This window comes from Phyllostomus discolor, chromosome 1 (genome assembly GCF_004126475.2).
Source record: "Phyllostomus discolor isolate MPI-MPIP mPhyDis1 chromosome 1, mPhyDis1.pri.v3, whole genome shotgun sequence".
Taxonomy (NCBI): Eukaryota; Metazoa; Chordata; class Mammalia; order Chiroptera; family Phyllostomidae; genus Phyllostomus; species Phyllostomus discolor.
Genome location: NC_040903.2, coordinates 58145345 through 58169486, shown reverse-complemented (window position 1 = coordinate 58169486; position 24142 = coordinate 58145345). Strand labels below are relative to the sequence as shown.

Genomic DNA, 24142 nt, shown 5'->3' with positions numbered 1-24142 from the left:
TATTTTTAAGGCACTCGAAGACAGCGGAAGATTTTGATTCTTCTCTCCCTACAATGGGAAATTTTAAGGTAAAATCAACTTAATCAGCTTTTGGAATTAAAAATCTTTCTGAGGAAACAATAACCTTTTAATTTCTTAATGATTGTGATAAAAACAGATACCATGAAATTTACCATCTTACCCATTTTTAAGTGTACAGTTCAGTGGCATTAAATACATCAAGTGCAACTGTCAATACCACCATCTGCAGAACTCATTTCATGTCTCAAAACAGAAACTCTGTACCCATTAAATAATCCCCTTTCACCCTTCTTCCACCTCCTGGCATCCACCACTCTACTTTCTGTTTCTATGATTTTGCTTCTCCAGGTACCTGATATAAATGTAATCGCACAACATTTGCCTTTTCATGACTGGTCTGTTTCCCTGAGCTCAGTGTTCTCAAGACTGATCTGTGTTGCAGCACATGACAGAATTTCCTTCTTTTTTTAAGGCTAAATAACATTGCTTCATTGTATGTATACAACACGTTTTGCTGATCTATCATTCATTGGTGGGCAATTTGGTTGTTTCCACCTCTTCACTATTGTGGATAGTGCTGCAATGAACGTGGGTGTGCAAGGAAACAGCAATTTCTTAACCTGAGGTAGGTATTATGTTGCCCAGAGAATGAGTGGGTTTAAGGACTCAGTGAGCGTGGAAATGGGGAGTGGAGCTACTGGTGACCTTTTGAAACATTACTAACATTTGAAAACTATGCCAAGACCTCAAACTACTTTGCTGTATCTCAAAGTTTCTCTTCAAAACAAAAATTTTAAACCGAGTTTTTTGTTCTTGGGCTTGAGAACCATACTTATTCTTTAATGAACTATTCAGAAATAAAAATTGAAAGAGAAAGTAGAAATGTTATATTTATTAAAACCCTGCAAACCACCAAATATTCAAGTGAACCATCCATTTATTTGGAAGTTAGAATAGTTTCATGCAAAGAAAAGTATTAAATAGCCTTTTTTGAACAGCATCTTCTCTATAATCAATATTAATCTATATTGGATGTCAACATCTTTTTTTCCAAAAGTTATTTGATACTCTTAAGTATCTGGAGTCAATTATTATCTTGTTGTCTGCCCAGTTTGATCACAGTGCATTTTTAAACTCCCGAAATACTTCTTTCCCTCAGCAGAATGCAAATGCAAACAGATGGAGGGTAAATAACTGGGGCTAATGTTGTGTTTTTTTCTGCTTGAAGAAACAATAGTAGGAAAATTTAAAAGAATCTCATTTAAGTGAATGTAATTCACTTAATGTAGTGAATTACATTCATTTAGTGTAGTCCTGTTGCAGAGAAGAGGACTATTTTCTCCATTCCCATTTCCAAGATAAAAAAAAAGACCACACTAAAGCAGAAATATTTAAAAACCCAGGGACATATTTCAAGAACCTTCAGTAGTGTGAATATCATGCATAGTTTATCTTTGTCTGAAGGACTGAGTTAGAAAGGATGTGAAAAACATCTGCGTAGGAAAAAATAGTATCTAGAGATACATTTTGCAATATCTGATTCTTATCTTTTTTTAATGCTTATCAAAAAGACTAAAAAGATTTCATAATAAAAATTCCCTAAAAGAAATGCTACTCTGCATGTGAATTGTACATGACTGATATTTTTACTGTCTTCTAATTAATTCACAATTATTTCTAGTTTTCCCTTTTCAAGGTTGGACCAACTCAGAAGATATTAATAAAAGAGATTTAGAAACCAATCATTATAAAGTTTATTATGTGAGATTAGACCAAATTCCAGTACATGACTGATGGTAACTACACTTATTTCGGAAAAAAAATTAAGATGCCTGCGTTGGACTACATGAAGAGAGCAACTCAGAGAGAAATGGAAGTCTGCCAACTGCAGAAACATGTTGTCCAGAAAAATCACTGATTGTAAAGAACATCCTCTCTCCTTATATAAGCTACCAGATGTTGTTGAACTGAATTTAAAATAGGGGAGAAAAAGCTGATGAGTCATAGGGTGCAACCACAATTAAGCAAAGTTTAGCAGCTCTCTTAATTAAACGATGTTGTGGTATGTGTAATAAACAGTGTTAAAAATGAGAAAATGTAGATTCTTTACTGAATGGAAACTTAAATATATGTATTTAAAATACTATTTAAGTCATAATGATGTTGAAAATGATGCCATTTGAATGGTACTGAAGATAGATGCCATTTAAGTGAACAGTGATTACATACACAGTGTGAGTATAAAATTGCATTTGGAAAAACTGTATGGAGGTTCCTAAAATAAAATGAAATAGGACTGCCATATGACCCAGCAATTTCACTCTGGGTATTTAAAGAAAATGAAAACATTAATTCAAAAAGGTATTTGCCCCCCTATGTCCATTGCCACATTATTTACAAAAGCCAAGAGATGAAAACAACCTAAGTGGCCATTGATGGATGAATGGATAAAAAAATGATGTGGTAGATATATACAATGGAATATTACTCAGCCATAAACAGTGTAATCTTACCATTTGTGACAAGAGAGTATTATGCTAAGTGAAATAAGTCAGACAGAGAAAGGTGAATGCTGTATGATTTCATTTACATGTGGAATCTAAAAAACAAAACAAAATAAAATGGATGAGAACATCTTGGTTGTTGCCTGAGGGAAGGAAGGTTCAGGAGGGTGAAATGGGTAAAGGGGGTCCAGAGGTACAAACTACCAGTCATAAAATGAACATGTCCTGAGGACGTGATGAGCAACGTGGTGACTATAGATAACAATACTGCATTGCATATTTGAAAGCTGCTAAAGAGAGTAAATCTTGCAAGTTCTCATTGCAAGAAAAAGTAAATTTGTAACTTGGTATGGTGACAGATGGTAACTATACCTATTGAGATCCATACAAATGCTTAATCATTATATTGTTCACCTGTAACTAGTAAATGTTATATGTCAACTATACCCCCCCCCAAAAAAACCCCAAAACACCCTACTAGGGCCAATCAATTTAAACATGTCTTCTGAGACATTTGGATTTTGATAATCCTCAAGATTGTTTATCAAGTGTGTAGTGACATAGACAAATTCATCAGCATGTATATTTTAAACATGAGAGAAAAATGTCTTTTACTGGCTCATTTAGAGAATCTTAATAGCCTGATATAGTTGAAAGGACTTTGAGAGGTTTGGACCATCACTTCTATGACCCTCCACCCACTTCTCTCTGCACGCCAAAAGCACATTTTGGAGAAATCTTTTTTTCACGCCCAAGTTTAGTATTATAGTAGTACCAGATAAGACAAGGAATGGAGAAAATGTCCTTTGTATATCAAAGTAATTCTAGGTGCCACATTAGGCCATCCCTTCTCTTTCATTCCAGTGCAGATCGAGAACCCTTGGACTTGATTTCCAAGAGTGGGGGTCCAGCCCTTCACCTCCTAAACATAGGAATTAAGCCCTACAGCTGAAACCTCTATCTTAGCACTAGATTTCTCTCTAAGCTCCTTATTCTGTCTTTAGACACCTAATGTCATTTATCTTCTTTGCAATTTTCTGCTCTCTCCTTATCTTCTACATTGCTTTTTAAAACTTGTCATTCCCAGAACTAGTGCTGGTACTCCAGAAAGAGTATTGGTTGCTAGGTCAACAGGACAAAATAGTTTTGCTAGCACCATGTCACGCAATTAACAAATACTGTACATGTATTTATCAAGTGCCTATTATGTACCATCGTGCAGACACTGGTGACAAAGATGAAATGACACATTTCCTGCTCTATCTTTTACGCAGCTGTCTCCAGAGCTGGATGTTCATATCTCAGGATGGAGACACATGACTCATGAGGATGGACAAAAAATATTACAACTTCCATTAATGGTTCTTAAATCTAAAAATAAGAAACTAAGTCTTACTGGCATTTAACATATGGATGGCCATGGGAGCCCTCACTTAGCCCATGTGTCTGATGTCACATGTCAGGTACAATATTTAAAAGAGCTGGAGCCTCTAATGTTGAAGGGTTGACAATACAAAGCACATGTCACATATAATATGTTTCAGATTAGATGGATTTGGGATTGTATTACCTAATTACCTAATTTTATTTTCTTTAACAGCTTGAGATATAATTGATAGGCAATAAACTGCTTATATTTAAAGTATGTAATTTGATGAGTTTTAGCTTATGGGTATGTCTGTGAAACCATCGCCAAAATCAAGATAATTCAACACTAACAAAATTTCCTCCTGCCCCTTTCTAGCCCTCTCCTCCCACACCTTCCTGCTTTCATTCTCCCATCCCCGTCCTCAAGCAACCACTGATCTATGTTCTGTCATTGTACACCAGCCTACAGCTCCTTGAGTGTTAACTAGAATCACACAGTATGTTCCCTTTTACCTGTTTTTTTAAATTCAGCATAATTATTTTATTACTCACCTATGTTTTTAACATGTATCAGTACTTAATTTTTTTTATTGCTAATAGTATTCTATTAAATGTATATATCACAGTTTCTTATCTGTTCACCTATTGATGGGCATGTGTGATGTTCCCAGTTTTGGCCCTTACCAATAAAGCTGCTATGAACATCTGTGTGCCTCCTCTTTTCCCAAATACATGCTTTGTTATGTCCATGATAAGTTTCTTTTGAATACAGCTCTAAGCATTTGTGCCGTCACTCAGTAGCTATGTAGTATAAGTCGTTTTCTCAGACCATTGATGAATATTCTTTATCTGGCAGAAACGAAAGCCCTGGTAAAATAAAGGTAAGACAATATTACATCAATGTCTTTTTGCAGTCAGCCAACTCTGTCACTCAACATTAGATTAGATAAATCAAAATGAGCAGTTTTCATTCTAAAGCCTTGTTGGTTGATATTCAGTAATCTCTTGTTTTAAAAATGTTTATTAATTGGTTTGATTACTGCTTTCAAGTATAAGATTTTATATATATCCAACACAATATATCCAGATTTTATATATATATATAAAATCTGAACTATATATATATAGTTCAGTTCACATAGTTTTACTTATTGTGTTTTAAGGTGCATTCACCCTGGTTGAGTTTCTTGACAAAATTATTATGTAATTTCTTCTAATAAAAGTAGGAGTACTTTCAAAATTTCCTTATGTTACATTTATGGAACACTTGGCAAGCAAAAACTAATTATATTTTTAATGTTTCAAACTTAACCATCTTAATAGAAATAAAGTGTGCAAACATATATTTCTATCTTTATAATCAAGGTGTGCTATTATCTGGTGTTCTTCTGTATATTGTCTCACATTTTCCCTTGTGGCAAGGTAGTATTTTGTAGTTTTTAAGAAGCTATATAAGTAGGCATGTTTTCAATGATGCATTGTGACCACTGAATAATCAATTCCTTCACTAATCTGATTAGCAGAAAAATATGCAGGGCACATAACCTTTCTGTGGCAGATTTCATCTTCAGTTTTCTGAAGATGGCCACAGCAGTGTGTATCTCATTCTACCTGATCTCCTTATGGTGCGATGCTGCTATTCTCCTATTGAGTGGTGATCCCTCCCCTTGAACTCAGACAAACCTTTGTAACTGCCTTGACTAACAAAGTGGTGGGAGTGAGCTTGGCATATAAAAGACAATATGTCGATCTGCTTCTCTCCGTCTCTGTCTCTCTCTGCATTTGCTTTTGGAACCCAGCCACCATGTTGTGAGGAAGCCCAAACAAGGAGAGAACACACATAAAAATCCCAACCAACAGCCTCATCTAAGATTCCCGCTAACAGCCCGTATCAACCACTAGACAAGCCTCCAGAGCAAATCCCTGTAGGACTTTCTGTGATCATGGCAATTTCCTGTTTGTGCTGTCTAATGTGATAACTTACCACACATAAGTCTGAGGGAGTAATTTCAAATTTTATTGAATGTTAGATAATTTAAATTTAAAAACTACATCTGGCTAATGGCTGCCACATTGGATAGTTTATCTTCCCAGCCTTTGAGTCTTCCAGCTGAAGCAACATCATGGAGCAGAAACAGACCATTCCCACTGTGCCCTCCCTGTATTTCCAGCTCTTGTAAACCATGAGAGATAATAAATAAATATGGTTGGTTTATGTCTCTCAGTTTTAGGGTTAGTGTGACACAGCAATCCATAACACACACACACTTTCTATGGTTTATTCCCCATGATTGTTTTTACGTTCTCTACAGCAAATAAAAATGCACAGATATCTTCCATCTTTTAGAAGTCCTCTGGCAATGGTTACGTGTCTCTTCTTTTTACAGCCAGTTTTTAAATGAGTCGTCTACACTTACAGTCTTTACTCACAACTTCTTCATTAGTCAACACCCACTAGGCTCTGGAAACAAATGAGGTCACAGTGACATTAGTTCAAGCTTGTTTCTCCCACTTGGAAAATGCAGGACTTCAGTACCCCACCCTGCATTTATGTTCTCCCCTACTTATTTCTGAGTGAAGCCCACTTTGGCACAAAAAATAACCCTCTTCCTGGCTGACAAATTACAAAAAACAAAAACCAATCAAACAAACAAAACATCTCTTTTTTTGAGTGGATTAGATAAAGATACCCCTTTTAGAAAAGGAATTTCTGGAGGGCTGATGCAGTCCTCAGCCAGGGTTCATGGCTTCACAAGTAGAGCGAGGGCAGGGTGTCAGTACCTTGGTGCTTCCCTCAGTCAGGTGTCCTTGTGCAGGGTGCCAGCAGCATAGGCAGTACAACTGTATGCAGTAGCTGTGCTTCTGGGATGCTCAGAAACTTCTCACTTACGTCCATTAACTTTCCTCTCATGGGCGGTTCTGGTCTCCTTATGGATGCCACTGGCCCATGAAACCTTTGGAGGGTGGTATTTTGTGAAATATCCTGGATGTTGATACCCTTTGCAGCCCAGAGTGCCCGCCCCCTGCAAAAAAAAACCCTACAGAATCCTTGGGATCCTGGAATGAAGCTGTTTTCCCATTCCTTCCTGCACCAGAGCTGTGCCATGATCCTCAATGAAACATAGAGAATGAACTGTCTGCCCCAATGTGTGGCACAGAGGCTACCATGAAAACAGCTCTCTCAGCTGGCATCCTTGTGTATTTCTTTTCATAGGGTTCAGCATTAATAAGAGGATTGGGGCCTGGAAACAGTGCGTCACTCTCTATGTACACCCTCTTTCCTTTCTGTACAACTCCTAGCATCAGTGTGCAAACTTCCCTCTCACTATCCCCTTCCCCTTCATGAAATTAGCCTGCCTCCAGCCCTCAAACATCATCTGGGGAATGCCAAAGTAACTTTATGATAGCAAAGTAAGTAAAACCCCCAAATGCTATTTTTGTTCAAATTTACCAGACATCTGGGTGGAGAATGTGCTTTAGGGCTTCAGTGTCCTATAACACACTGCCTCTATTGCAAAAGTGAGGAAATATTTGCATGGCACCAGAGGTGGGATAGGTCACCTTCTCTCTCCCTTGTGCTCTGAAGGGCTGTTTTCATTCTCAGAAGGCCTGAAACTTGGCAAACATGCTATACCTGAAGACATCCAAAAGTTAGATGGGTTACATCAGGATTTGACTACAGTAGACACTTGAACATCGCTGGGGTTAGGAGCAGCAGCCCCCTTACAGTTGAAAATCCATGTATAACTTTTGATTCCCCTAAAACTTAACTATTAATAGCTTACTATTGACCAAAAGCTTTACTGACAACATAAACAGCTGATGAACACATATTTTGTGTGTTATACAGTGAGTTCTGACCAGAAGGTATCCAGCCATGTACTATGAAAAACAGAGACAATTATTGAAGAAATACAAGATACAAGGAATATTGCACATAGGACAATGACACCTCAGTTCCTTTCAAAGTAGGCACCTTGGGACCTCACACACTTCCAATTGCCATCAGCAGCCCCATTGTATTATCATGAATCTTACCAGACAGTCTGAAATCCCTTCCCTTTCAAAGATGATTTTAGTTTTGGTAAAAGCCAGAAGTTGCAGGGTACCAAATCTGGGCTGTAGGGGGGCCGAGTCACCTGAATGATTTGATGTTTCATCAAAGAACTCTGCATGAGACGTGATGCATAAGTGGGTGCGTTGTTGTGATGAAGCTGCCAGTCACCAGTTGCCTATAGCTGCAGACTTTTGAATCATCTGAATAGTTTCCATGGAGGGTTGTTCAAGCTTAATGCAAAATTGGTTGCAGATTTGTTGCTCTACTCACTCAGTCATTTTGAGTGTGACAGCCACACAGTACACATGTTCACTCAAGGGCATCCTCCGCCCCTACTAACTGGTATAGTGAAGTCATCATGACTCACACATGAGCATTCCAATCCATTTTCCTTGGCTGCCAGGTTACAATGATGTCAAGCAAACTATTCTGGTTATATCAACAATGGTTGGACTTTTTCTGGACAGACCTCTTATATTATTTATTGTATTCTTACAATAAAGTAAGCTAGAGAAAACATTATTAAGAAAATCATAAGGCCCATCTGATAATTTTTTCAAATTGTCAAAACTCTCCAAAAAAGTTTTCTAATATACTTATTTAAAAAAAATATTTAGATGAGTGGACCTGAACAGTTCTAACCTTATTGTTCAGGAGTTAACTGTATTTGCAGTTCACATTGGGGGTAGCTACATGGTTCAATATGTGATACAGTACTGTCCAGAAAGAAAGGTCCAATTTACAGTGAGGGGCTTTGACATATTTGGAAAACTCCAAAGTAGTACTAATTTTGCTACGGTACGACTGTAGTAAAAGTATTGTGAATTCTAGTAACTAAATCCAAATTTTTTCAATAAAACATACCACACAATCTTTTCCCCTCTACTTATCAGTTTTGGAACACAAACTTAATGAATTCAGCGGTTATTAATTAGGTAATAAGCTTTTATATTTTTGGTGTAGGTCGAATAAACTCAGTGGTATTAAATAGACTAGATTTTGCAAGAGAAGAGGAAATGCTCTTTTTCCCAAGATGACATTCTTGGATATCACTTTCAAAATATTATCTGATAGAAAAGTATTGCAAGAATCTAAATTTCTTGTTTATTTAATGATTTTTTTCTTTTTTAGCATTAACTAGTACAAGTCCTCAAAATCTTGTGTAGTTTCCTTTTTAATTTGAATAAATATAAAAGCCCTCAAAAATGATACTGATGGTTACTAAAATTCAAAAATTTAAAGAAAATATTTCAATAAATCATACTTCATGGATAATTTTAAATTTAAAATTAAATGTGTCTGGATTATTTTAGGATATAAATGTGACATAGTAAAAATTATTATTATGTTTAGAACATTATTTTTTATAGATCAAGAAATAGGCCAGTTAGACTTATCAGTTCATAATTTTGATCCTGGTTGTTTTATGCAACAAAGCTAGAAGGAATTCCCATTGCTGGTTTCCCCCTGAGGATATCTGGGTGTGGTTTATTTTCTTCTCTGGCTAGGACAAAAATATGCAGGAAAATCTTCGAGGACTAAAATTCCTTGTTCTTACAAACAAACTTAAGGAGAAAAAAAAGCAGCAGATCAAAACTAGCTTAATCATTTGCTTATACTGGTGCATACGTTGGATTTTTTCCAGGTTAACAAAAATAAAGCCATGGGGAAGATATATGCAGTAGCATATTTAAGCTACCAGCTCACACACATTTTAATGGCTGAAAGTATATAAAAATATGAAGGCGGAAGAAAAACAGTAAGCAGTTATGAAACATAACATAGTTTCTTAGTCTTTATTAGTTTAAAGGAAGCTAGAACCTGATAATAATATGCCACATACAGTTCAGAACCAAACAAAGGCTGCTGAGTTATTTATTTTCCATTTGCTCCTTTTAGGAAGTGAGAAAAAACAGCTCTATTGACACTCAACTTTATTTTCAATTAAAACCCCCATAAATTATAAAACATCTCATAACACAGGGGAAAAGGAAAGAATATTAATCAGAAAAAAACTTCCTTGAGTATGTTTTTTTTATAGTGCTTTGAACTGTGTGATCAGTCTTATAAGGCCGCTCAAAATAATAATTCAACCTTTGTGTTTCTGTCTAGGATAACACATAATAATGGTTTTCCTTCGGTGCAAATAAGAGGAAAAATTTATTCCTACATAGTTTTCAGCAGTGAAAGCACTTGCCCCTCCCCCAAACCCTGCCATTTGCTCATGTCCCACATGAATAAAAAGATGCCACTTAGAAACCAGGGCTTTGCTGCCATTGTATTTTTCTTAATTAGAATTCAGAGTATTAAGCACAGTTGAGTACATCCATGCATCCATGACATACCGTTATCGCATACCGGAAGCTTCAATCAAGAACACTAAGCAAGGCTCATTTCATAACATCATTAACATTCATTGTATGCTGTGGTTCAGAAAGGCTTTGTCAAAGCAGATAATAATGGCCTGTCAGAAAAGCGCAAACAAAAATTTATATTAAATTGTCCTTGCTCTCTTTATTCAGCCTGGGAATCTAGTTGCATTTCCAGTGTGTGGGATCAGCACTTAACTTAAAAGTTTCCAGTTTCTTAAGACTGCAAAATATTACTTGAGTATATTTAAAAAAAAAAAAGCAGTTCAGTGAGAAGTATTTGAGTAACCAGGTGGGGATAAAGTATTCGAGCACAATGACTGTGTCAAAACAAAAGGTGTTGCAGGAGTTTGAAGGGAGATAAAATTCGTGAGTCACAGGCGGAGTGTTTAATTTGGAACCAGTCAAATAAAAACATTGTTTTCCTTTTCTTAACCACTTTTGATATTCTTTATGTTATAATCTCAGAAAAGAAAGCTCTCTCACTAAAACATTTTTTTCCTTTTCTGCTGAGTGAAAACGCCAGGGGAGACAAACTCTATGCGATGGCTTCCTGAGTGTAGTTCTAAATCTGATGTTATCTGGAGATTGGAGGGTGAGAATTGACTTCTTTACACTCGGTATTTTTCTTTGCCTTTCTCATTGATCACGCATATATGCTGAAACAATAAAGAATTTAATAATGCATCAGTTTCTTAACAAAGTATGAGGTGCAGAAAATGTTATACAATAATAACAGACTATCACCTTGTAATTTGTTACTGTTGCTTTAAATATATGTGTATATTTATGTGTGTATATGTGTGCATGTGGAAAATCTAAAGAGACTCACTTAAATTCTTGATAAAAATTTCTAAATTGTTTCAGTTTTGAGCCTTTTTCTGAATTTGGCTCCCCAGGTTTGTAACAGTTAGGAATTCTGAGGGAACAGTATGCTTAGCTGGGACAGAGATAGAAGTCTACTGGTAAAATTACAATTGCCAGGGTGGATGGAGAAATAGTCATAATAAAAATAATATTGACTCTTATTTGGCCCTTTTTGGGTATCAAAAATGTGTCATGAATATTTTGATTGTAAGCAACAGAAACAGAGTCAGGCTAGCATAAGCAAAATAGGGGATTTGTTGGTGCGATACTGGGGTAGCTCACAGAAGCAAAGAAAGGGCCAGGCAATGATGGAGCTGGAAGGCAGAAACAGGGGTAGCCCCAGACCTCATCCCATTGATTACCCCTTGATCTCTGTAATTTTGGCTTAAGTTTCTAATTCTTAAGAGAGAGAGAGACTAGTTGGTACATTTTGGATAAGATGTCTACTTCTAGATCATTCAGTAATGGACAGGGTCACACAGCTGGGGTGGGTCCAGGTCTATATGTTGGTTAGCACATTATCCTGATATTCCAAGGTTGTGGGTTTGATCTCTGGTCAGGGCAAATGCAAGAAACAAGCAATGAATACATAAATAAGTGGAACAACAAATCAATGTCTCTCTGTCTTTCCTCCCCACCCCAAATTGGGAAGAGTTATGAGCTAGCTGCATGTCACTCTAATTGGACCTGCTCAATTTCAGGCACTGACACAAAACTGTTCATAGAATATTGACTATTACTGTGGGTGGGTGGATATAGTCAATGGCTTGGAGAAAATCAATATCAATAGTTCTGTTTTTAGTTTTCTTATTTCTTTAGTATAAAATAGAGATAACCGAAAAGAAAAAACAAAAAAGTACAAAAAATAAATAAATTAGAGATAATGACAATCACTTCTATCACCCTAATTCCTAACTTGCAGGGTAGTGGTGGGGGATGAATTGAGTTTATGTGTACAAAATACCCAGAATATTCCTGACATAGAAGCTACTCAATAAATGGCAGCCATCATTACTCCTATTTCAATAGTTTGTTAAATGATGCGTCTGTCAAGTTCTTGTGAACAGGGAGGAGGTAGGGATTTATATGCAAGACTTACATTGAGATCTCTGAAGTATTCATTGTAATCTAAAGCATAACCCACCACAAATAAGTCTGGAATCTCAAATCCAGCATCTGAGCAAAGAGAATGAGAAAAAAAAAAGAAATAAAATTTAGATGACATAAGTATAAAGCCACCATATGTTATTGGTGACACTTCAATGCTAAGGACTTTTCATTTAGGCAGAAGCAATGAGAAAAGTGACGAGTAATGCATAGGATGAACCCAGCGGGAACCCGGACCAGAGCAAGCACTCAGGGAGACAAAGCAAATGGCATACAATGAAGAAGGACCGTACTCCTGGTATCCAGAGCTGAGAAAGGGCACAGGCAGCCCAGTGGAGAGTTGGAAGTGTGCCTGAGTTAGTTATGTAGCCCTGTTGTTCCAAAGGTAGAACGACAAAGGAAACACAAAGTGCTGCTTTCCTTCTGACAGCACAAAATGCAGTTCACACAGAAGGTGTGACGATACTACACTACATGCATAGGTGTGCAGGCTGTTGCAACTGAGAGTCTATCTTCTCACTGTACTCAGTGTCCTTGATGGGATTAAAGGGCTTGGAAGCAAAACTTGGAAGGTAATATGAAAGGAAATGGGATGGTTGAGCTTAAGGAAGAGAATGCATGGAGTACACAATGCAAGTGACAGTAATTAGCTCTTTACCTCTATGAAGGACAGAAGGAGAGGAAATGGATTTAAATGTAGTAGCAGGTACTTAGGTTAAGCAAAAGAAAAATTTATGGATAGGAAGATGATTTTCAATGAAAACAATCCTTAAGACACAGACCACAGCTCTCCTTTTTGAAAGTCTTGAAACAGAATAAATGTGTTTACAGTCAAATAATTTCTCAAACTCCTTCTAGTTATTTGGAATCTATGTTTGTTTATCACAGTATTGCAGATGAAGACGTACTTGCTTACTATTATGAAACTGTACTTCGGTGCAGCCAGTGGAGAGTTACAGTGGCACAGCACAGAGAAAGTTACCTCCATGGTACTGCCCAACACCATTTTGATCCCTATGACCAAAGATGCTTTCACAGGCAGAAACCAACTGGTTCATGCATGCCGGATATGCTAGCAGGGAGAAACTTACTTTCTGGGGGATGACATTATGCCACTGTTAGGAAGCTCACTTGATCCTCCAAACTGTAGGTTCTTGAAAAAAATAATCAGAGGAGATGGATGATCGGAAGAAAAGATGTCATTGAGCATAGAGGAAAGAGTCAATTAGGAGAAAGGAACAAAAAGTACAAAGCCTCAGAAATCTGTGAAGAAGGAAGAGACAGAGATTCTGAGCTAGGTAAAAGGATATTAGTAAACCCCAAGAAACCTGGCTGTAACAATAAGAATAACTTCAGAGTGAGCAATGCAAACTCTGGAATAGGCATGGCAACTCAGCCCAGAAGGAGAGGGTTGGGAAAGCCAAACCTGTAGAGCTGTCACAGAATTACAGGAGGGCTTGGAGGAGAAGGACGGGAACCAGAGGGACCTATCTCCAGCTGATAAATGGGTGCAATTCCCACTCTTCTGTTCGCAATTGCAGATGTGCAAGCACAAGAGCAGTGATCAAAACCAGACTGTCTGGTTCAATACTGACTCGAAACCTAAAGCTATATGACCTTGGCAAGCTGTTTAACTTGGTTATGTTCAAGTTCCTTGTCTGCAAAGTGGGCATAACCATAGCACCTTCTTTAAATGTGTTCATCTCTGTGTAGCTCTTAGAACAGTGTTGGAGTACATCATAACCTCTTACTATTATTTACTGTTATTTGCTGTTATTACTTTATTAATGTTGTTAGTATAAGTGACACAAGAAATTTGTAATTAACTGGATGTCTGAAGTGAATGTCTTTTAGTTTCAGTTAAAACTTTTCTATACAGTGTCTTACATTATTTCCTTAGATTTCTGTTTACTAGTCTTGTCTAACTTTAACTACATTCAGATTATATTTTCCAAGCCAGTAACTGGATAGAAACACACTATTTGTGTCTATCTGCCCAGAACTGACATTGTCTAGATTTAATACATCCTGCATAGGGATGAAACTTGTTTTTTAGAAGAGAGTCACTGGCTAAACATCACTGGCACATTACCCATCCATAGAGCATGTTTTTCTTGCTATAATGTTTGTTCAGCTTGCTAATTAGAACTGTAGCCAAATTATCCGAGAAGCTTTAGAGCAAATGTAAGTTATAAAATTCAAGCTGAAGTCTGCCTATGCAAGTGAAAAAAATCACTTCCAGTGTTAGAATAATAATTAATCAAGCTGCTTGTTTATCCTTCTGCCCTAGATGAGGAGTCTTCCAGAACACATGCCTGAAGACAAGTGTAAAGATAGTATCTATAGATATTTGCTCTGCAAATCCCGTTATTGTTTTGTTTCTGTGAAGTTATATTTTCTTTTATTTTTTAGTTGTTTAATTGAATTATAGTTGACCTACAATATTATATTAGTTTTAGGCATACAACATAGTGGTTTGATGTTTTCATACATTACAAAATGAATAAAATAAGTCTAGTTACTATTTGTCATGATACGAAGTTATTATAATATCGACTATCTTCGCTATGCTGTGCATTTAATTGTTTGTGTTACTAAACTTTTGTTTAGAGGTGGTGGTGGGATTTCCCCTTTTGTGTGCTAAAATCCAGGCTCAGTGAAGGTCAGCATTGTGCATGGTTTGGTGACAGTTCCTGGATATGGAATGAGAATACCTCTAACCCATTACAATATCTCTCCACGTGTGGTTGCTGGGGACAGCGGTGAAGGCAGGAGTCCCCTGCGTCTGAGTCAGTCTGGAGAGGTCAAGTCTCCCTCCACCACCTGAAACCTATTATTTGAGATTTTTGGAGTTAAGGTACTAGGGAAAACCTACAAATCAAAATATTCATGCACATGACTGAGTGCCTGTGAAAGATGGAAATCAGAAAATTTAAGCCCCTGTTGTAAAGAGTTCTAGCCTCACCAGCAAGGCTGAGGAGACCAGGGGGAATTCGTGAGTCTATCAAACTTATTCAGCTTCCACTTCACACAGGATGCCGCCAAATAGGAATTTCTTAAACATGAACCACCACCACCAATCAACCCATTAACAAACAAAAACAAAAACCACTTACAGTCAGGTCTAAAGCCATCACTTCTAGGTGTTCTCTTCACCAACAAACTACCATTAAAAAAAAAAGTTTTAGTGATCCAAATAAAATCTCTGTGAATTGCAAATTGAATTAAACATTATTAAAATATGTATTTAAAATATGTATTTTTCTCCTCAAGCATATGGGGCATCATCATAGACCCCCCACCTCATGTTTCTGCTACTGCGTACCAACTCAGTGATTCTGCTTGAAAGCAAGGAAGCAGGCACTGGTACCAGGGCCCTGCCAGCTGCTCCTGGAAACAGCTAGAAGCACATATAGAGGAGTTCAGCCATAGCAAAGCACATCCTCTTCCCTTTCCTCTTTCAGGCCAGCAGTCAAATGGGCTATGTGTATAGTGTGGCCAAACCATAACACCCCAGAGCAAAAGGTCACTGGTTTGGAACAGACTGCACTCTCTGAAAACAGCATCCTGTGTTAGCATCACTCCTGGACTGGTTTGGAAAGACAGAAACAATGATCATGTGTATCCTACTTACCTGGCCACCTTAACCATATTGGGTTTGTATTTCTCTATGTTGCTGAGTAGTGCTTTCATGGTCCTCCCCGTTCCAACAACATCCTTTGCAAAGAGAACAAATTCAACCAAACACATTTGGGCAGCATAATAGATTTTTCATTCAGACAGATAATTATATTTCTTATTAATAATGCATCGTGATTAGAATTGCAATCAACTTGGAATCAAAGCAGGAGACAGAATTAGTTCTATTTTTTAGACGGGTGCTTCCTTTTGGAAGCTGGGTTTAGGAAAATATATTGGTGAGTATTTCCTTGAGTCCTTGAGCTAGGTTGAAGGGCTAAATTCAGCCTTTGGAGAGCATGTGGGGCTCCTCATTGAGTACATTTGGACTTGCTCACACGCATTCAAGGACTACATTTGGCCCTGAGGTTATGTAACAATACAGGACGCATAAATTTTCATGGACATGGGATGTACATCTGAATACACTGAATGGATAAACACCTCCCCCCTTGCCCTCCCCACTCAACTGGGGATTCTATGGCTGGGAAGTGAGATGTGTCTGGACAGCAGCTGGTGACAGCCCTTGAATTCTGAGGGTGCAAGCCTGCAGTGAGCTGAGCCTCATCTCTGCTGATGAGCTGCTACGCAATTAGAGTAGAATGGGCAGCAGAAATTTATTGTCCTCAGGACAGAAATCAGCTGTCAGGGGTTGATTATCAAAACAAGAGGTCTGAATTTAGCCAGAGTTGGGTAATTCATTTGGTTAGAGGGTCTACTTCATGGATTATGTCTGAGCCAGAACTGCAGATACATATGGCACACAGGCAATTGTGTAACAAAGGCGTGAAAACAGCTCCCCTGAATTTGTGCCAGCTGATAAGGCAGGTGTGCTCTTGAAGGAAACATGGACATTTGCTGTGTGAGTCCACTGCTGCCACGGGGCCTGTTTTTTCTTTCTCTTTCTCCCTCCCTCCATCCTTTCCTTTCTTCTCTCTTTCTTTCCCCCTTCCTTCCTCCCTCTCTTCCTTCCTTTTTAAACAGAGCCAAATAAATCAATTCATAGCTTTCCTTTGGACTGCCATTTTTTAAATTGATTATGATTTGGATGCTGAAGGCAGAATTGCTTAAAGTTATTAGAGTTCATTAGAAAGAACATTGAGTTAAGGGTGAAGTGAGTTCTAACCTTGGCTTAACTATTAAACACATTTGGTTCTGTGCGTTAGTTTTCTCTTCTGTAAAAATGTCTGATTCACAAATAGGGATAATAACCAATTTGGACATGTGTGAAATTAAATATTAAAAAGCTTTTTCGTTAAGTTTTTTCAAGTCAGTGATTCTAGCTGGCTCCTGGTCAATAAATTTGGAGAGCTGTGTGCACAGAGAAAATTCAGTAAATCCTTGGCTTATTAGATAAAAAGTTCTTTATTTTACAACTCATCGTTCATCCTTTTGACGTCCAAATACGGATTTAAAAAGTTTACCTCAACAATGGCTTACCTCAACAATGAGGACATTCTGAAAAACAAAACAGAAAAAAACAATACAAAAAACACCAGTTATGTAGAATCGAATGTAAATTTGGCTCACAAGTTAAACACACATTTTGCTTACAGTTGAAATTTTGCGATTTATTTATTTGGTCCCCCCGCCATCCATCTAACCCAAATAAATGCTTAGCGGTAATCTATGTGTTCCAGACTCGTTTTAACAGACTCTGAAATTACTTGGTGCTTCAATATTTATTAATATCTATATTCAGGTTAAGAGCAGGCTTATCTTTGACCCAGTTGCTTGTCTGAAGAGCTATTCATACTCATTCCACCTTCATAATTCTGGCAAGTGCCCCACCCAGCATTGTCTGGGGTACAAAGCTTACTTTGCATTTTCAAGGAAACAAAGCCAACATGAACTGCATTGCTAATGGAGAGTGTATTCTGTAGAGGTGTTATGTATTCAGATAGGACAGCCCTATTCCTGCGGAGCCATCAACATCAGTGGGGATTCTGTACTTTCAAATTCCCAACCCTGAAGAAGGGGGGTGGGATAGATAGGTGCCTAGTTTATATTTTCAGAGACATGGTTAGACTCCTTGCCCTGTGCTCTTAAGATATTATTCACTGCCTTCTCTCCTAAGAACACTGGTTATGCTTCACATAAATTTCTTGTTTGATACTTGTCTTCCTCACTAGAGTATAAAGTCCACAAGGGTGAGAGTCATGTTTAAGTTGCTTATTACTGTATTCTCAGTCGTGGACATAAATACCTGTGTATGGGTCCTAAGTAATTATTTGTTGAATTAAGGAATAATAACTAATTATACTTATTAACAAGTTAAAATCAACCAATTAAATGGATTAGTAGTTACATGTCAATACTGTCTCACCAAATTAAAATATGACTGTGTTAATATGCCATTCCAATTAACTTAATGGTGTGGATATTCCCTCAGTGTAATGGTTTCTTTCTCTAGATGACTTTTCACTTACCCCAAGGGTTCATATAATAGTTTAAAAAATTGGATCAAGCCTTACACCTTAGGTATCTTACTTATAGCTAATGCAAAAGAGATTTAAGTGAGAAAAATGTTAACCAACCAATAAAAACTGTTAATTTTGCACCATATGACTTTATGTGTCAAAAGCATTTTGAGGTGAAATTCTCTCTGGAAATGTTTTTCTCTCAGGTATATGGTATTTTTTCATTAAATCTGTTTTTAAAACTCTTAATTTTGTCATTAAAATGTAAGATAATTTTGTCAATGTTTAAAGTAGGGCATGTTCTGAGTATGCTCTCTGCCCTGAAAATCACACTGACAGAGGAGTCCCCTTGGCATTCTAAGCACATTCTCTCTGTCTTAACCACCAATCCATAACAGTTATTTAAGATGTACAGTTTTAGTTTAATTGAGACTTACCAACTGTGTCTATTAACCAACCAGAATACTTGAAGAATACTTGGTTAATTAAATTTCCTAGTTCACAGTCTCTTTTTGTTTTAATTTGATAGTGAATAACCTTTCTAAACTGTTAGTTTGCATTCTTGCCTAATTAAGTAAAGTGGACTGAATGTGATTAAATCTGTTTTTTGGAAGTTCAGAACATTGCAAAACAAAAGTCACCTTTGAAAAGATTAGTTTCAACCATAAGATATAGTGGTAGCTGGAAAGTGAGCTTGGATGTGTCCTAATCCAGAGATATATTATCAAAATAACTTAAATGCATTTTAAAATTCAGATAATATGTACACATGCTCAAAACCAAATAAGAAAGCCTGTTTTTTAATCGCTGATGGGTCCCTGTTTAAAATACTTCAAATGCTTATGTACTTTAAAATACATTAAAGTTATCATGATAGCCTTTATTATGCATAGCTAAATATTATCACATTTAATGAAAATGGCAATTTCTTAGTATCATATAAACCTTAGTACATATTTAAATTTCCCAGTTGTCACAAAAATAGACTTTGTTGCTTGTTTGTCAATCTAAGACCATGCATTGGATTTTTAAGTCTCTTTTAATTTAGAATACTCTTTTTTTCTGTACTTCTATTTCTCACTTTAATAATTTTAGACATCACCTATTTACTATATTATATAATAGATGAGAATTTAGTTCTTTCACACTAACTCACTTCCTTTCCCCAATCCCGCAATGCAAGTTACCTTGTTATGACTATCTTCTTTTAAAAAAAATTTAAATGCTTACCTGAAGACATATTTTCATTGCTTTTTGTTTTTTAATTTTTAAAAGATTTTATTTATTTATTTTTAGAGAGAGGAGCAGGGAGGGGGAAAGAAAGGGACAGAAGCATTGGTGTGTGAGCAATTGCCTTTCACATGCTCCCAACTGGGGACCCGACCTGCAACCAAGGCCTATGCCCTGACAGAATCAAACTGTCAACCTTTGCGTTTGCAGGCTGGAACTCAACCCACTGAGCCATGCCAGTCAGGGCTTTCATTGCTTTTGAGAGAGAGAGGAAAGGAGACAGAGAAGCTGGACCTGGGATCATATGCACCTATACTGGGGACCTGCAACTTAGGTATGTGCCCCGACTGGGAATCAAACCCTCAACCTTTTGGTTATGGGATGATATTCCAGCCAGCTAACTGAGCCACACCAGCAAGGGCATGACTCCTTTTGTGCTGCTAACATTTTTCCCAATAAAGGGTCAAGCAGTGTACTATAATTATATCTCCTTTTAGACCTCGTTTATACTTTTCTTAGAATTCTTAATTGGTTTTCTATCATCTTCCAGTGTTTTATGCTGAAACAATTCTCTATTATTTTTTTAAGCAAGCTTTTCTTTCTTGGAAGGATTATTATGAGGAAACATTGGTTAGTTATGGTTTAACTATATTTCTCGGAGGATTTTGGAGGATTAAGGAATGGGTTGATGATATCTGTAACAATACAAAGCTCTCTCTGTTATGTACCATATTGTACAGTATTAAAAAGTAAAATTATTTGGTGGGTTCATAAATGAAGGGCAGGCAATGCTGATTCAGACAGACTGACTGCATTTGAAAAGGAACTATGGAAATATCTCGAGTCATTTAATGAGATATAGAGCAGTCATTACATATATACTTATTTTCCCTTATAGATCATTATACTATGTTTTCAAATTCTTTCATTAGTAACATATGCCACACTATCTGGATTTTTCAGTGGCCCACATGTTATGTGAAAGCTCACCTGTAACCAAAGCAATGCCTTTCGCCCCTTTGGAAGCTTGACTGTCATTTGAAACAAGAAGTAGCCCCAGAGGAAAGGGAAAGCAGCTGCTCCAAATTGGAAGCATTTTCACAAGTGTCTAAAAGAACTAATCTCTTTACATTTTCACGCACCACGATTAACCAAGAGACAAGGAACAAAGAGTAACTCATCTTTAAACAATCGATATATAACATGGGGACAGGTATACATTAGTTGCTCAGGAAATGCCTGTGGAACAAATCAACCATTTTGAGCCAGTTTTTTCACTTTCTCTAGTTCATTATGATACACTTGATACATTTTTTCCTTAATGATGTACAACTTTTCCTTAATTGAGCTATACTTAATGTCTATTGCTCTTAATTTGGCTCTCAGAAATCTCCTAAAATTCTTTCTCTCTTTTTTTTTTTTGAGTGGGCAGCCTTGGAAATATCTTCAGAACACATTGTGCCTCTTGAACACTTGCAATCTGATAACTGTGATCACTGAATCTGAGATGTTCGCCAGCTTCTGTCTTAGTCATCTCACTACACCTAGCTCATTTCCTCCCAGAAAGCCGGTAAAATCTGCAGCCTGGGGGCCACTGGCAAAATTCTACGAGGAATCTCTGAAGTGTGTTCTTTCTGTGCTATTGCACATCCTAATTGAATCTTATCACATCAAGCTTACTAAAGAAAAAGAAAGAGAAGGAAAGAATTACACAAATCTAAATAGTTTTCTTAAATAAGTTATTCCTTCTTTTACTCTTTCAAACTGCAAAATGATTAGTGTACCACAGTCTAATCCTCAGCAGTGCAGTTTTTCTGGCTGTGGTCACACCAAGCAGAGGGATGGCAGTAGGGTGAGGAGCTAATTGTGGATGCGGAGCATGAGTAGGAGTGCAAATATAAACCCCATGGAGTAAGGAATGTAGTCTAGCATTTCATTTTATGTAATAATTCACAAAATTGCCAGAATCATCAGTTGGTGGGCATTTCCATTATTTTTCTCAGCCTAGTCAGATGCAATAAGAAGGAATGATTTCAAGAGTAAAGGCAGCCAAGTAGGAAATTTTGGCAAGTTCCAATGTTTCATTCTGGCATTTGATTAGAAACTTATTTGGGGGCAGGGAGGCATGTCTCCCGAATCTTGCACTTAACCTGCACATCTGTGTTTTCTTGTTGCCAGGTTTGAGCTTGTTCCCATGCATTTGGTTTTATTTCATCCTTTCCGAGATTTCGCTTGAACATGAATAAAATCTTCTTGCTTTACACAAATTTTATGAAGTGCCAGGATTAAATCAACTTTGAAAAGAATCAGCCAGGAGCATGGTGCAGAGACAGTTTAAACTCACTGAGCAAAATGCTTTTAACATTGTGAACGAAGAAGCCATTTAACTTCATCATTGAGGGCTCCCTTTATTCAACAGCCATGACCTATTTAGAACCATGACTCAGCCAGCCTCCCTTGTGAGCTTCTCTCTCCTTGCTTCCAAAAAAAGGAAAGAAAGAAAGAAAGAGAGAAAGAAAGAAAGAAAGAAAGAAAGAAAGAAAGAAAGAAAGAAAGAAAGAAAGAAAGAAAGAAAGAAAAGGAAAGATGGAAGAAAGAAAGGTGTGTGCATGGGGGCTGTCTAGGCTATCCCTCTTCTAAATCTTTTACCTGACATGCCTTTAAGAGGGTTTAAGAGTTACATAGGGAAGTTCGGGGCTTATAATACCTCTAACTCATAGCATGGAAAATTATACAGGTAAGCTATTTTCCCATGTTTCTAAAAGTTCCCTCATAAACAAATTTGAAAACTTCCTGCCTTCATTTAATCATTTAACTCTGTGCTCCTTGGAGGACACTACTCCTTTGCTCATGTAGGTCAATTACACACCAGGGTTTGCTCCACACACATCCCTCCTGGCTGGCCTCTCTACTTGTAGTTTCTCTCCCTTCCTTCTGTCAGTTCTACCCTCCTGCCAGGTTCATTTCCCCAAAACACAGCTTCATGATGTCACCTCTGCTCAACAATTTTTGTGGCTCCTCTTTGCTTTTCTGAGCAAGTCAAATGAATTTCTCTTTGTTGAAAAATTCAGTATATTTTACAGACCAAATGCAATTCACACGTTCAGCGTTTAAAATCGTTATTTTTCTATTTCTGACTAATTTCCTTTTAGTCATGTGGTCCTCTGGCTCTGTTATCTCTCCCTTCATTCCATGCTGTTCTTCTTCCCTCTTCTGCGTTATTCCCAGACCTTCTGGCCCCAAGGGAAACCTCATCCTCTTCTCACTAAGGCAATGACAGCCCCAAGGAATCATTCCATCTTTGGATTTCTTTAAGGTCAAGAAAAGAGTATTGTGTAGAGAGTGTGTGCTCATTTTAGACAGAGTCAGAGAAGGCAGTCCTTTAGGTTGAGACCTGAAGGCTAGGAAGAGAATGGGTTCCAGGTGGAGACCACAGCTTGCCCAAGGTCTTGGCAGAAAGGTGCTTAGCCAGTGTGGTTATAGCACTGTGAGGAGGTTGGACGGCATTTGGGTGGCATTTGATGATGTTGGAAAGGAGATGAGGCCAGATCACACAGGTTTTGCAAGCAGCTGTAAGGAGTTTGGATTATAATGTTGAGCACTGGGTATGGGGCTGACAGGTAAAATACAGAACACAGTTACGTTTGAATTTCAAATGAATAACTACTAGCTTTTTATTTTAGGTATGTTCCAAATACTGCATGGGACATACTTATACTAAAAATGTTTTCACACTTTATTTGAAAATCAAATTTAACTTGGTATTCTGCTTTTTTCATTGTTTTTGCCAAGTCTGATAACCCTGACTGAGAGGCTGCTGAAAGGTTTTTGGTAGGCAAGTGATGTGATCCAATTTGTATTTTAAGAAGATCCCCCTGACTGCTTTGTGGAAATGGTCTGAAGGGTGGCAGAAGTTAAATAAAGGCTAGAGTTCAAGGAGATGAGTCAGTCTAACATAGCAACCCAGAGGAGGGATGGCGGTGGCCTCACCCTAGAAGACCAGTGCTTCTAAAACCGTCAAGTCCATAGGAATCCTCTAAGGATCTTGCTAAAATGAACTTAATTCAGAAGATCTTGGGAGGGATTTGAGATATTACATTTCTACTAAGCTTCTAGATGGCATTCACCTTGCTAGTTCCTAGATCAAAGGTTGGCAAACTGTGGCCCACTGACCAAATCTGGCCTGCTGTAAATAAAATTGTATTGAAATATGGCCACTTGTTTCCATGTTATCTGTGGCTGCTTTCATGCTATGATGGCAGAGCTGAGCAGCTGTAACAGACACTATATGCCCCACAAAACCTAAAAGACTTACTATCTGGTCCTTTACTGAAAAGTTTGCCGACTCCTTTGAGTACCAAAGGTCTAGACTGGGGAGATAACCAAGGAGATGAAGAGAAGTAGGCAGATTCAAGATATAGCTGAAGGCACAGAATGTGGTCTACACTGGCATATTCAGCATTCCTCTCTGATGTGAGCCTAGGTGCCGTGAACTGCAGGAGCTTTAACCTTAAGCTGTTG

General features: G+C 37.5%; 1 protein-coding gene across 1 annotated transcript in view; it reads right to left on the bottom strand.

Moving 5' to 3' along the window:
- Positions 1 to 9720: 9720 nt before the first annotated feature.
- Positions 9721 to 24142, bottom strand: part of PRTFDC1 (phosphoribosyl transferase domain containing 1) — a 93338-nt gene continuing 78916 nt past the window's right edge. The window contains exons 5-9 of the mRNA XM_028507820.2: positions 17412 to 17429; positions 15928 to 16010; positions 15410 to 15456; positions 12286 to 12362; positions 9721 to 10978 (exon numbers count right to left, since the gene is read on the bottom strand). Of these exons, the coding sequence (XP_028363621.1) occupies positions 10931 to 10978; positions 12286 to 12362; positions 15410 to 15456; positions 15928 to 16010; positions 17412 to 17429 (273 nt within the window). The 3' untranslated portion in view covers positions 9721 to 10930. The remainder of the gene's footprint in view (positions 10979 to 12285; positions 12363 to 15409; positions 15457 to 15927; positions 16011 to 17411; positions 17430 to 24142) is intronic.